Here is a 12,626-nt window from a genome sequence, read left to right as displayed (position 1 = left end):
TGTATTTAATGTTGACATGTCGACTTTAAACGACATGTTGGGTTTGGCTTCTCATCATGGCAAAAATATTTGTTTTCTTCATGTGTGGCCTTAATAGTCTGTCGTATGTATGTGACTAAACTGACAGAAAGTCGTAAAAAAAAAGTAGAATGAAATGATGTCTATTGTTCTCTATGCTTTAAGTAGACTGAATTGGCAGCATGATTGGAAAGTTGTGGAAAAAGTGGGATTACAATTCAATAGATTATAATTAATTAATGACCTCTTGTTACGCCACAACCATCTTTTTAGGGTGGCATGATTTAATGAAGGATTGTGTGACATATGATTCAGGCCCTCTAAATCTGATTAAACATGAAAAAAACTTTCCTAGGCTGAATAATGTTTCACATACAGTATAGCCAAAATTAGCTTCTGGTGGCCATCTTTGATGCCATCTTGAAAATGACAAGTCTTTGAAAATGATGAACTGATACTTTAGTCTGACATATATGAATCAGTGACCTCTAAATCTGATTAAACACGAAAAACACTTTCCTAGGCTGAATAATGCCCAAATTAGCTTCTGGTGGCCATCTTGAACATGACCCCTTTACTGGGGTCAGATTTTACTAGATATTTAATAATAATGTTATTAAGTACATTTAAAGGTATCATAATCAGTTGAAAAACCTTTTGTATCAATTTTTTTGAGGTTAGGTGTTTTTTTTTCATATATTGACCCGCCTAAATATGGAATAACTGAGTGAAATTGTCCTCTGTACTTTGTTATACAAAACACGCTTGGTGCAAATTGAATAGTTTAAAGAATACATTTATTTTGGTTCCATACATTATACACATAAAAAGACTGGAACATGTGATTGAGAATGAGCCTTGTATTATGAAAGTTTAATGTTGGGTCATATTATTATGATAAATACATACATACATCCAACTTCATTTCTGCTAAAAAAAAAATGGTAACATAAAATAACACAAATAAAATATACAGTGAGGACAGGAAAAAAGACTGACATTGACCACGGTGGCAGATAAAGGCTTAATCCTTTTCAAAACTTTGGTTTGAAGGTATCCCTTGACAACGTTAAAAAATGTGAGAATACAGCAGAGTTGGCACTTCAGTCAGTTAAATCCTGAATATACAAAAGCTCATTTTGATTACAGAAATGTTCAAACAGTGCCAAAACACCAGTAATAATAACATTGAAATCAGTGTTTGAAAAGCTTGCATAGTCTGGATCATGTCATGGTTTAAAGGAGCTAGTAATTTAAGGCAGTTCAGCTTAGGTCCTGTGAAAGCATGCTGTATTTGACCACAAAATTGTTTGTGAATATGTGAGTTAGAGTGCTCCAAAGCAGTATCTTCAGTTTGCTATAGGCCTATATGCTGTGAAATGATAAACTGCAGTGCTTTTACAGTAGCTCATAATATTTAGCAGACCATAATGGGCTCTAATAGGATATGCATCACAATTACAATAACAAAATCTTTTAAAAACAATATCATGTTAATATTCTTCTTCCTTACCTCCAACTATAAGGCATAGTAGTCAATAAAATGCTAACATTATTTAATGTGAAATGCTGCTCAGTGAAATATCCCTCTACATGCTGTACCTCATCACCCTCAGTATGGCTCTGCCTTCAGACTTCGGTACAGACAGCATGTGAATATCATACCTATTATCTGTCGGAGAGAGAGAGAGACAGAGAGAGAAAGGAAAGAAATGAGTAAGCCAGAATGCACATGTTCAAAAAACTCTTTGTGATCCAATGTTAAACACTTGGGGCCCTAATGTAAATGATGAACAAAGTGCAAAGTCACTCAATGAGCAAAGTGTCTAGCGCATCAAATAAAGCTGTGGCATGTTGGAGCATTTAGCTGATCCGCTGATGTTTGTGCATAGGATGGATCTGGCTCATGATATTAAAGGTGCTCTAAGTCATGGTACATGGTTTCTAAGATAAAACATTTCTGTCACATACAGCAAATATCTCCTCACAATCTGCTAGTTGCCTGTCCCCTGAATACTGTAAAAAAAAAAGCGGTCTCTGTGGACAACCCAGGCTCCAAAAACGTCTACAAAAACAGCCTGGTCCGTGAAACATAACAAACTGTTCCAGCCAATCGCTGACGAGATGCAGTTCATGTCAGTTTCAATTGCACGGTAGGAAGGGGGAGGGAGGGGCAAGCTAGCTCTCTGTTTTGTTTGAAACATTAACAGAAGTGATGTTACCCAACCGTGCTTAGAGAACCTTTAAACTAGGAAATAGATTTAAGGCCTAGTCCACACGTACCAAACCGATCTTTTTTTCCTCCGTCTTCCCTGGAACCGTATCAAGAATATGGATCCATCTCAACACGTTACTTCATACCCCAGGCCTATAGGTGGCACTGTTTCTTTACAGAAATTGACCAAAACTTCTTGCGCTTTACAAACAGACAGAATAGGCTACGACGAAATGGCTAGTGCAAGGAAACCAGAATTGTTTGTGTGGACTGATGGTGAACTGTCAACTGTAATCAACTGTAAAACTAATAAACTTTATTTTACGGTTTGTGAAGGGTGCAGTCCCGTCCTTTATTTGGCTAACGCAGGTAGGCCTACTAATCACCTTTACTTTCTTTGGTTGTAGGAAAGTCTGTGATTCACATTAGTTTTGGCTATCACCGCAATTATGCTACTAAACGCAAGGCTTACCCAAGTTCTAGGCTATTCTGTCGCCACATTTATAATATTGCTATAAAACCTTCGTTAGTAACAGTCAATACTTTTGCCTGCATCAAATCGCGCATTCGCATTCAGTGTGCTACCATCGGCTTAACGTGAGTTCTAAGCGTCTTTGTATGCTTATATCTGATTTCACTCGACTGTGAATGCATGTATATATGTTGTAAGACATGTAAAATAAATGAATGACACTGGCACTACGCACAAATTAATGTAGCCTAAACTTACACCGCACTTTCCTAATAACTACTCGCGTCACTGACAGTAGCTAGAATGCATAAAAAAACACCGGGAAAAACAGTGTTCAGTCCACCAAGTCATAAGCTATCGGCGCTGCGCAGCACCAGTTGTGATATTTATCTTACGGAGTGTAATCGTAGGTAATGTCATGTATGAAAACTAGTATTGTTAGGCAATACTATAAGTGCAAGTCCAGGGCAGCTGAGGTGTGGCGATGACATCATCGATACGCAAGCAGGATGTGCGGTTTCGCTGTCTAAACGAATTCAAACGGGCTACGGTTTTAGATTTTTCCACTCTGGGACCAGGTTTCAGAAAAGTGCGGTTTCGGGCAGTGCGTTTACAGGATTCGTTTGGACGCTCGGCCAAGACGAAGCAAAACCTCTGCGTTTAACCTAAAAAGCGTCTCCATGTGGACAGGTCCTTAGTTAGACTCTAACCTTTGCACTTTATCCACCATTTAACTCAGGGCTCTATACCTGTTATTGCCAATAGTCATAATGTCTGACAAGAGACTAAATCATAATAGACATAGCTGCAATGATTTGAGCAAACATAATAAGAATAATAAATAATAAGCAAACACTCATAGTCAGCCAACCCTGTAATAACAACATAAGCTTTTTATACTTGAGATGTAATCTCCATGGGAACTGCTGGCTACCACAGTGACACTTACTTGTACACATGCGATGCCAACTCCAACAGCACCTATGATCTTTAGGTGGTCCAGGATAAAGTTCTCCAGCTTTGTTATACATCCGCCCTTCAGACAGATAATGCAGATGTTATGGCATGTCAGGCAGTCTTTTAGTATGGAACTGGTGTAACAACTATATTACTATTTCTGTTTCTATCCATGCCGTGCTCAGTGTTATTGCAGTCTCAGTGATTTGCCTAGACTAAACCCACAAATGACTTCCATATTTCAGTCTTACCTCGACCTTATAAATATTTGAGGGATGGTCTCTCTTCCCGCACTCTACGGTCATGGTTTTGCAGCAACTGTCAGGCACCAATCGCCCATTTGCCTCACCAGAGCGGACCCACGCACTGGAACTCCAGTCTGAGGAACTGTTGCTGCCACAGCATTTGAACTGTAACCACACAGAGAGGGTGTTCATGCAACCGATGCAACAGCAACAGCAGCAGCAACAGCAACAACAAAATGCATTTCTATAATGTTTTCATGGCACCCAAAGTGCTTTACAGTGAAGGGGGAAACTCACTAACCACCACCAATGTGTCACACCCACCTGTGTGACAGCAGCCATTACGCATCCTTATTCTATAATGCTGCATCCACTGACATTTATTCAATTTTCTCCAATGTCATGCCATTTCTACTTGGCTAACAGAATTCTCAAAGTTGCATTAGCTACCCTCTCTTGCTCACCTCCTGCTGTAGTTTATCCACAGCTTTAGTGATGTGCTCCTCATTTTTTTGTTGGTACTTCTGGACCATGGTCTCTCTCAGGTTCTCCTTTAACTCTGCATTCAACTGTGGAATAAAGGTTATAGTTAAAGGTTAAAAGTTTAGAGGTTATAGTCAGATACTTATTCACACTCTAGTTTCAACTCACTCACTCACTGCACAGATTTAAACGTATTGAATGCTACTGGTGTAAATGTATTTTTTTGGCTACTGGCTCCCCCTATAGTGGCCTGGAGGACCAGACCCAATCAGAAAGATTAAGGGTCAGGCTACGAGTAATAAAAATGGCCCAACTCGAGGGGCGGCACCAAGCATGCATTTGAAAATATCACTGCATGCAATTGGATAATACTACGACCAATGTTTCCGGACTTCGACACTGCAACGCCGTCATCATCTGTTTAGCTCATCTCTGGCCCGCTTATCAGATACACCAATGTGATTGGTGCAGCTCGGTTTCATGGGTATAGCTAATGAGCATCATTACTCGTCGCCAGAGTTACTCGCTGAGTAAATTCAAATTTAGCTCTCGCGAGAACTCTGGATTTCCAGGGTACACCTATAGTTGTGCAGAATTTGAATTTTACACAAACTGTCGTAAATACCACTCATGTCTCACCCCCTTCACCCTGGACTCAGTACATGTGGATTTGTTTCCAAACCAGCAAAGACAACCTCCAAAGAGCCATGTCAACTGAGAAGGTTTATGTATTTTCCGTAAAGCAATTTGTGGTTCTCCATGGAATTACAGCAAAAGCAAGTTGTCATGACATCAATACGATTTTTTTTTATCGTTAACATTATAAGTTGGGTTTTGAATACCTATCGACAGTAGGGCACCATTTTGAGCAATGTTGCTGGGCAACCACATGATTGGTTCCATGTGCTCTGTTTGGATGATTCAGATTTGCCTTCTGATGATTAATGTTGATGATTAAAATTTGGGAATGTGCCCCAACAACACTCAAGAACATTGCAGAAGTACTTGGCATGGAAGAAGTTGCCTTGCGCATAATCAGCTTTAGTGGGCAAGGCAAATGCACAACAGACCAGTTGAACAGGGGTGTCACAAGAATACAGTGCACTTCTGTATTTCTCCAGCAGGGGGTGTCATATCATGACAAGGTCTAAATGGGTTTTTCTCCAATTCATTCAAATACTTGACATACATGAGACAGGCTGCAGGGACAGAGTTCACTTATTTTTAATATCTGTGATTATGGTTTTGTCTTGATTGAGTAATACTGATCTGTCTGAAATCCATTCACTTATGTATGTAAGGTTTATGTATTTTCCGTAAAGCAATTTGTGGTTCTCCATGGAATTACAGTATAGCAAGTTGTCATGACATCAATACGATTTTTTTTATCGTTAACATTATAAGTTGGGTTTTGAATACCTATCGACAGTAGGGCACCATTTTGAGCAATGTTGCTGGGCAACCACATGATTGGTTCCATGTGCTCTGTTTGGATGATTCAGATTTGCCTTCTGATGATTAATGTTGATGATTAAAATTTGGGAATGTGCCCCAACAACACTCAAGAACATTGCAGAAGTACATGGCATGGAAGAAGTTGCCTTGCGCATAATCAGCTTTAGTGGGCAAGGCAAATGCACAACAGACCAGTTGAACAGGGGTGTCACAAGAATACAGTGCACTTCTGTATTTCTCCAGCAGGGGGTGTCATATCATGACAAGGTCTAAATGGGTTTTTCTCCAATTCATTCAAATACTTGACATACATGAGACAGGCTGCAGGGACAGAGTTCACTTATTTTTAATATCTGTGATCATGGTTTTGTCTTGATTGAGTAATACTGATCTGTCTGAAATCCATTCACTTCAGTAATATAGTTTGCTGGTGGAAGTGAATGGATGAATGTAGCAACATAATGCTCCTGGCTGGCTCGGCGGCAACTTTAGAGGGCAGCCGTGGCCTACTGGTTAGCACTTCGGACCTGTAACCGGAGGGTTGCCGGTTCGAACCCCGACCAGTAGGCACGGCTGAAGTGCCCTTGAGCAAGGCACCAAACCCCTCACTGCTCCCCGAGCGCCGCTGTTGATGCAGGCAGCTCACTGTGCCGGGATTAGTGTGTGCTTCCTCACTGTGTGTACACTGTGTGCTGTGTGTGTTTCACTAATTCACGGATTGGGATAAATGCAGAGACCAAATTTCCCTCATGGGATCAAAAGAGTATATATACTATATACTTATACTTTGTTTAATAGTGCAAAGTATGATTATATTCACTTATTAGTTCAAAGAAAAACTCTGCTGATATAGTGCCTGTAAATGAATCGGTCATTGATACCATTTTCTGATTCATAGTTCTGCTCATCCTTATAATAGTAACATTATAAACATACAGAGCTGGCTCTCTCCAATGTCCACAATCCCATATAGGCTACATATTTGAGGGTATGCCAGTTTGCCTGATGTATGTTTAATCCTGATGCATGTAGGAATTTATCTGCTTGCCTCTGATTCTATATTCTCCCTTCCCTTCTGACATAAAATGCACAATGATTTGTTTCACTAATTATAGTACACGAGACACAAGCACATACCTGTTGGTAGTAGACATATGCCAAAACTCCAGCAAGGACTTCCAGCAGGAAGATGAACAGCAACAAAACAAAATACTAAATTGGGAAGACAACAAAAAGTAAGAATGATCATGTTAGAACAAACACTCAAAACACTCATCTCCATGTTTAAATAAAACAATGCACAAAATAACAATTCTTTGACTCTTCCTATAAGACATCCTGATTTTTTGATCAAAAAGCAATGTTGCTTCAGTATAACTGAGCACGTCAGAGCTAATGCAAGACTGGCCAGTTGCCATCATGCCAAGATCCTGCACAGGAAACATAAAGCTGAGTCAGTGCCTCTAATGGGATTACGGCCCTGCCTCAGCCCAGCCCAAATAAATCACATCTGAGCGGGGCTCTCACTCTGGCCGGCCACAACACCTGTTTGAGCAGCATTAAAATGGAAGCCTTCAGACACACTGCAGACGCATACCACCACGAGCATGGACATGCCCTTGCTTACATGACCTCCCTACCACTGTGCCTACAGCAGTTCAAATTTCACAGACATAAGACTACACTACACTACAGTTGACTGATAAGATTAGGAAAATCTAGCTCCTCTCAAGGAGATTAAAATTAAACAAATCCTTCCACAATATGTACTACAGGCAGCAGCTAAGACAGCACAGACTGACTACTCTTCATTTGCGATTCACTCTCTTAGGGGCTTGTCATTATTCTAGCTGTGGTTTGTTCTGGGATTTCTTACTTTCTCCGCAAGCACTGAGGTGCCTTCCAGCATTTTTCTCCACATTCTTTCACACACAAGTCCATTGTTTTAGCTCTAAGGAATTTGATATTCAAGATATCTGTCCCATTCACACGTTATCACATGCATTCCATATATCACCAAAAGCCTCAATTTGGGTTGTCTCGAAATGGTTGCTGAATGGTTAACGTGGAATTGCTATATATTGGTAATTACATGTATTATTTAGGCATAGTAATTTAGTCACATTAATCAGTTTACATTCTAGGGCTGATAGAATGTCAGTGACTGATCCAGTTTATTTGCCCTCTGACACTGACAAGAGGGAGTATCAGGGATGCCTAAAGGAGCTAATCTCTATGCTCATTCCAAATGCACGCTGAAAAGTGCTTCACACATTCCAACAAGAAGTCACAATGAACAGACGTGATAACTAATCAATGCATTATGAACACTTTTGATGGAGGCAAAACAGTCACATGACTTCCAAAATAAAAAAAAAACTTATTTAATGCTGAAATCATATATTTGTTTGTCCAATGCCTTGACAATATTTTCTATTTATTTTGTACCACATTTGATGATGGATTGAAAGCAAACACTGTAGGACTTCTTTGGGAAAATGTGTTTCGCTGATTCCAAACTCAACAGCAGCGTATATTCATGATCACTGTATTTTAATTATTCTACATTATTTCAAACAACATTTATGATGTCAGCAATATATTCATCATGTCAAAGACTACCCTCTGACATCTTGGTTAGGTTATCTGCATCACAAAAAAGCTGCATTTATCAGTTACACAAGGTCTAACATTGACCCACCTTCTCAGCTGTAGACGGACAATGAATGTAAGTTACATTGTGGTCTTACAATAACTGGGTCATCAGAAATTCTGTCATCATCAGGGCTAGGTGCTGAATGACTACATAAGTTGTGCTTGTGGTAGCTTGTGTGCTTGAGTTCCATTGCATAATTTAAGTTTAATATCAGCTAACTTTATCATTGGTCAAGCCCATCCAGCTGTCATTCAATAATATGTGTGTGTGTGTGTGTGTGTGTGTGTGTGTGTGTGAGCGTGCACACGTGTGTGTGTGTGTGTGTGTATGTCTGTCTCACCATCCTCAGGAGCCCTTTCTGTTCTTTGAAGGTCGCACAGCATCCCAGGACGCCTGTAATCATGACAATGATCCCTGCCACAATGAGAATGTAGGCCGAGACAGCATAGATCCTGGATGAGAGCAGGCTGATGTAGTCACTCTTCTCTGCCACTGTCCATATCCCTACTGCCATCACCGCACCCCCGGCCAGCTGGTAGTGGACAACAAATCACATCCTCATTGCCCATAACTAAAGCTGCATATTATCTATAACCGTAAGGATTACTGTCTTACAACATGATTTATCATACATCTGAATGAAATAAATTACCATTTCAAAGAGATATCACAAGTTAATGGTAAAAGATTTGAATATAAATGTTAAATCAGATTAACTAAATTCATCACATGTACTGTCTAAATAAGCATCATATTTCACATACTGTCTAAATAAGCCTCATATTTCCCATCTTTTCATGAATGTTGTACAAAAATGTCTTGTATGTACTGGAAGTCTGGCACAAACACAGAAGTTCATTCAAAGATTAGAATACTAAAACCTTGCTCTCAGGTAGAGCGAATGCAAATGGCTCAGAACTTCACTGGAAAATAAAGTGACCACACTCACCCAAAAAAGGAAATTGAAGGTGAAGAGCAAGTACTTTAGACAGATTGTGCCACATTTTTCTTTCTTTTCATCATAAGCCCCCATGCTGAAAGAAAAGACAAAATAAAACCCAGAGATTAATTTAATTTGATGAAAGCAACTTCCTAATAAATCAATTTTAGAAACCTGACGAATACAACAATGCAACTAAATCTGAGATTATCAATGCAACTCATTCTGATGCTACACTGACTTTTAATATGGGGAATTAAAGGAGAACTCCAGCCATAATCATGCCCCCAGAATGTAACACTGTAGCTGTCTAGCTGCTCTAGCTGTTAGCTGCAGCAACTCAAGCTAGGTAGAACCAATTGTTTTCTTTTTTTTTTCATACAGACAGTACTCGGTGACTTTGAGAAACAGAGATCTATGTGAAAAATGGACAGTTTTCCTTTAAGTTTCTGACATTGCTAATATGCACCCATAAAGCTCAATGTTGCACTATTGTTGATCGGGTAAGATCATGACATTTTTAGTCAGTTATTGACTAACTGGGTACCATCTTAGCGCTAAATAGCTTAGAAAATTGATGCTGATGCCAAGGGGCATAGATATAAATTCTTCCATTGTGTCGCGTTAACAAAAATCAGAGCCATGGTCTAGACCTGACTCAATTTGTGAGTGACAGTTTACTTTTCTAAGCTGAGATAAAGAACTTGTCCATGTGTGGTTTCTCTGTTTGCCATTTACCTGACTCATGTCCAGAGCACCAGGGGAGTGGCAGGTTTAAAAATGACTAAGAACACATCATAGCTCAGCTTTTGAATACATCATAACTCTGTATGGTCATCTGCTTTCCATTCCTGGCAACTTCAGGACTGACAGGAACATGCTTATCAAAGTACTGAGCTAAGGGGCGGATAAATTTGTCTTTGTGTTACCTTCGTGTTATCGTGTGTGTGTGAGGCAGGATGAGTCACCCTGTTGCCAGACAGTGGATCCACAAAGCCTTCAGGGTTCACATTTTCACATCGTTGCTCATTCAAATGTAGTCCCTTCAAGGTGGATACTGTCTAACAGAAAGATTGGTATGGTCCTTAACCTAGACATAGAGGCTATTTTATAACTGACTACTAATTTGTTAATGTCCTTATTTTTATAGTATTGGTGGTATTAAAGCTATACTGGTTGAACTCTCGTGCGCCATTCTCTAAGATTTCATCACTAGGCCTCAGCTCACTGTCATAGTCACACATGATAAGTGATGGCAGTTCAAATGCCTACACTTCCATTTATTAAATGCAATTTATTAGCCGTTTATTAGCAGGTTTTTTTAGCAATGCCTTTCTAACTGTATAAACAATTCTGTTTGTAATTGTATCTTCAGATATGTCCATGTAGGTGCATGACAGCATGCTTAGGCAGCCGTGGCCTACTGGTTAGCACTTCGGACCTGTAACCGGAGGGTTGCCGGTTCGAACCCCGACCAGTAGGCACAGCTGAAGTGCCCTTGAGCAAGGCACCTAACCCCTCACTGCTCCCCGAGTGCCGCTGTTGATGCAGGCAGCTCACTGGGCCGGGATTAGTGTGTGCTTCACTTCACTGTGTGTACACTGTGTGCTGTGTGTGTTTCACTAATTCACGGATTGGGATAAATGCAGAGACCAAATTTCCCTCACGGGATCAAAAGAGTATATATACTTATACTTATGAGCATAACCATACTGTAGCCTACACACTAGAGATTCTGCAAAGGCTTTCTTGGCTGTACAGATTATACTCAGTGACCTTTCTAAAGCTGTTCACCTCTTTTTAGTGTCTTTTCCATCTGGCCTCTAGGCCTCACACCTATGTGTTAGTTAAATGCTCCTCCTCTGCTGTTTGACTGTCAATTCAAAACAAACAGTTTTATTGTGTGAATGCTTCATTAAACTTGTGTTTACAAAGTCACTGTCAGGTCAAGATCTTGACCTGAATAAGCTTTGGCACATAACAGCTGACACACACGCAAAAAACTAAAACCATATTGAATTCTTAGCAAAATGTGTGACCACAAACGGGATGTACCTTAATATAGTTAATTTAATTCCCTATAGGTTACATGACCCCACTGCCACTTCACAAAACTCAGACAGGCCTTCCCAAACCAAACCATTAGCCTACAGAACAGTCTAGCATGGCAGTCTAAATGACAGAAAAATACAAGCCTAAAGTTTAACAAAAGTAGCCTAAAACAGTTCCAGACTGCAAAACCAATATCCCTCTGATAGGGTCTTACATTGAATAAGCTAGCCTACTAGGCGGTTATGGGGTAACATTCCATCCAAACAATAGCCATATCCATTTCAGTAATTTCAATATCAACAATCAACTCAAATGGCATGCAATACGCTATGCTACACAGGGAAGTCCGCAAGGTGAGTTGATTAAGCGGACGCGAGACAAAGGAAGTGTTGATAGATTTACGGTGGAATCGAATGGAGGGGCCCGGATAAATGTAACGATCGCGTATGAGAACACTAACGTAGGCCTACATTGCGAACAATTAATTTTCTCAACATAATCCAAAAAAACTAGACTAAACTGCCTATCAAACGACCGCAAGGGCCTGTTAACGTAACTATTGGCCTTAACGTTACAATGTAACATTCCTATCTGAGTTGAAAGAAAATAAATCCTACCTGCTGCAGAGACGTTCAGAAAGTTTTTCCTTTTTTGGGGTGGGAAAGGCAGAGTTAAAAGAGAAGACAGGGATATCCTTTCTGTCGACCACACGTTTCCGATCAAAACAGTTTCAGTGGGTTTTCACTGTAGTTTGCATAGAGATCCAACAATGTCGGAAAGGCTCCACCCTGTACACCTCTGTGCCTGTCTTCTGGTCAACCGAGGGGGGCTGTGTTAGTCTGGTGTACGAACGAGGTATTGCACTGTGGTGAGGCAAAGACTCTAAGGGAATAAAAACATAGCCCGCCTTCGGATAGGCTCTTGTGTCACGTCCGAAAAGAATCATTTAAGAAAAGGAAAAAAGACCCCAGGCTAAACCTGCCACACTCTTGAGTGTGCGACTGTGCGTAACATTAACTTACACATGCCCTGCACATGCCCGGCTACCTTGTCAGCAGGCTTGACCACTCCTGTGCTTACTGTGTTGGGCATGCGTCTGCCCGTGAACCTAGCCAATGCCCAGCACCAGGTAA

General features: G+C 40.3%; 1 protein-coding gene across 1 annotated transcript; it reads right to left on the bottom strand.

Annotated features, from left to right (window-relative positions):
- Positions 1-798: 798 nt before the first annotated feature.
- Positions 799-12,337, bottom strand: LOC121681197 (CD151 antigen-like). The gene is made up of 8 exons (XM_042060796.1): positions 12,111-12,337; positions 9,451-9,535; positions 8,842-9,033; positions 6,983-7,057; positions 4,372-4,476; positions 3,914-4,072; positions 3,655-3,741; positions 799-1,690 (listed from the first exon to the last, which is right to left on the bottom strand). Exons 2-8 carry the CDS (start codon positions 9,532-9,534, stop codon positions 1,631-1,633), a joined length of 762 nt encoding a protein of 253 aa, XP_041916730.1. The 5' UTR covers position 9,535; positions 12,111-12,337; the 3' UTR covers positions 799-1,630.
- Positions 12,338-12,626: the final 289 nt, after the last annotated feature.

This window comes from Alosa sapidissima, chromosome 14 (assembly GCF_018492685.1).
Source record: "Alosa sapidissima isolate fAloSap1 chromosome 14, fAloSap1.pri, whole genome shotgun sequence".
Taxonomy (NCBI): Eukaryota; Metazoa; Chordata; class Actinopteri; order Clupeiformes; family Clupeidae; genus Alosa; species Alosa sapidissima.
Note: the sequence above shows the minus strand (reverse complement) of the source record. Positions and strands in the feature narration are given on the sequence as shown.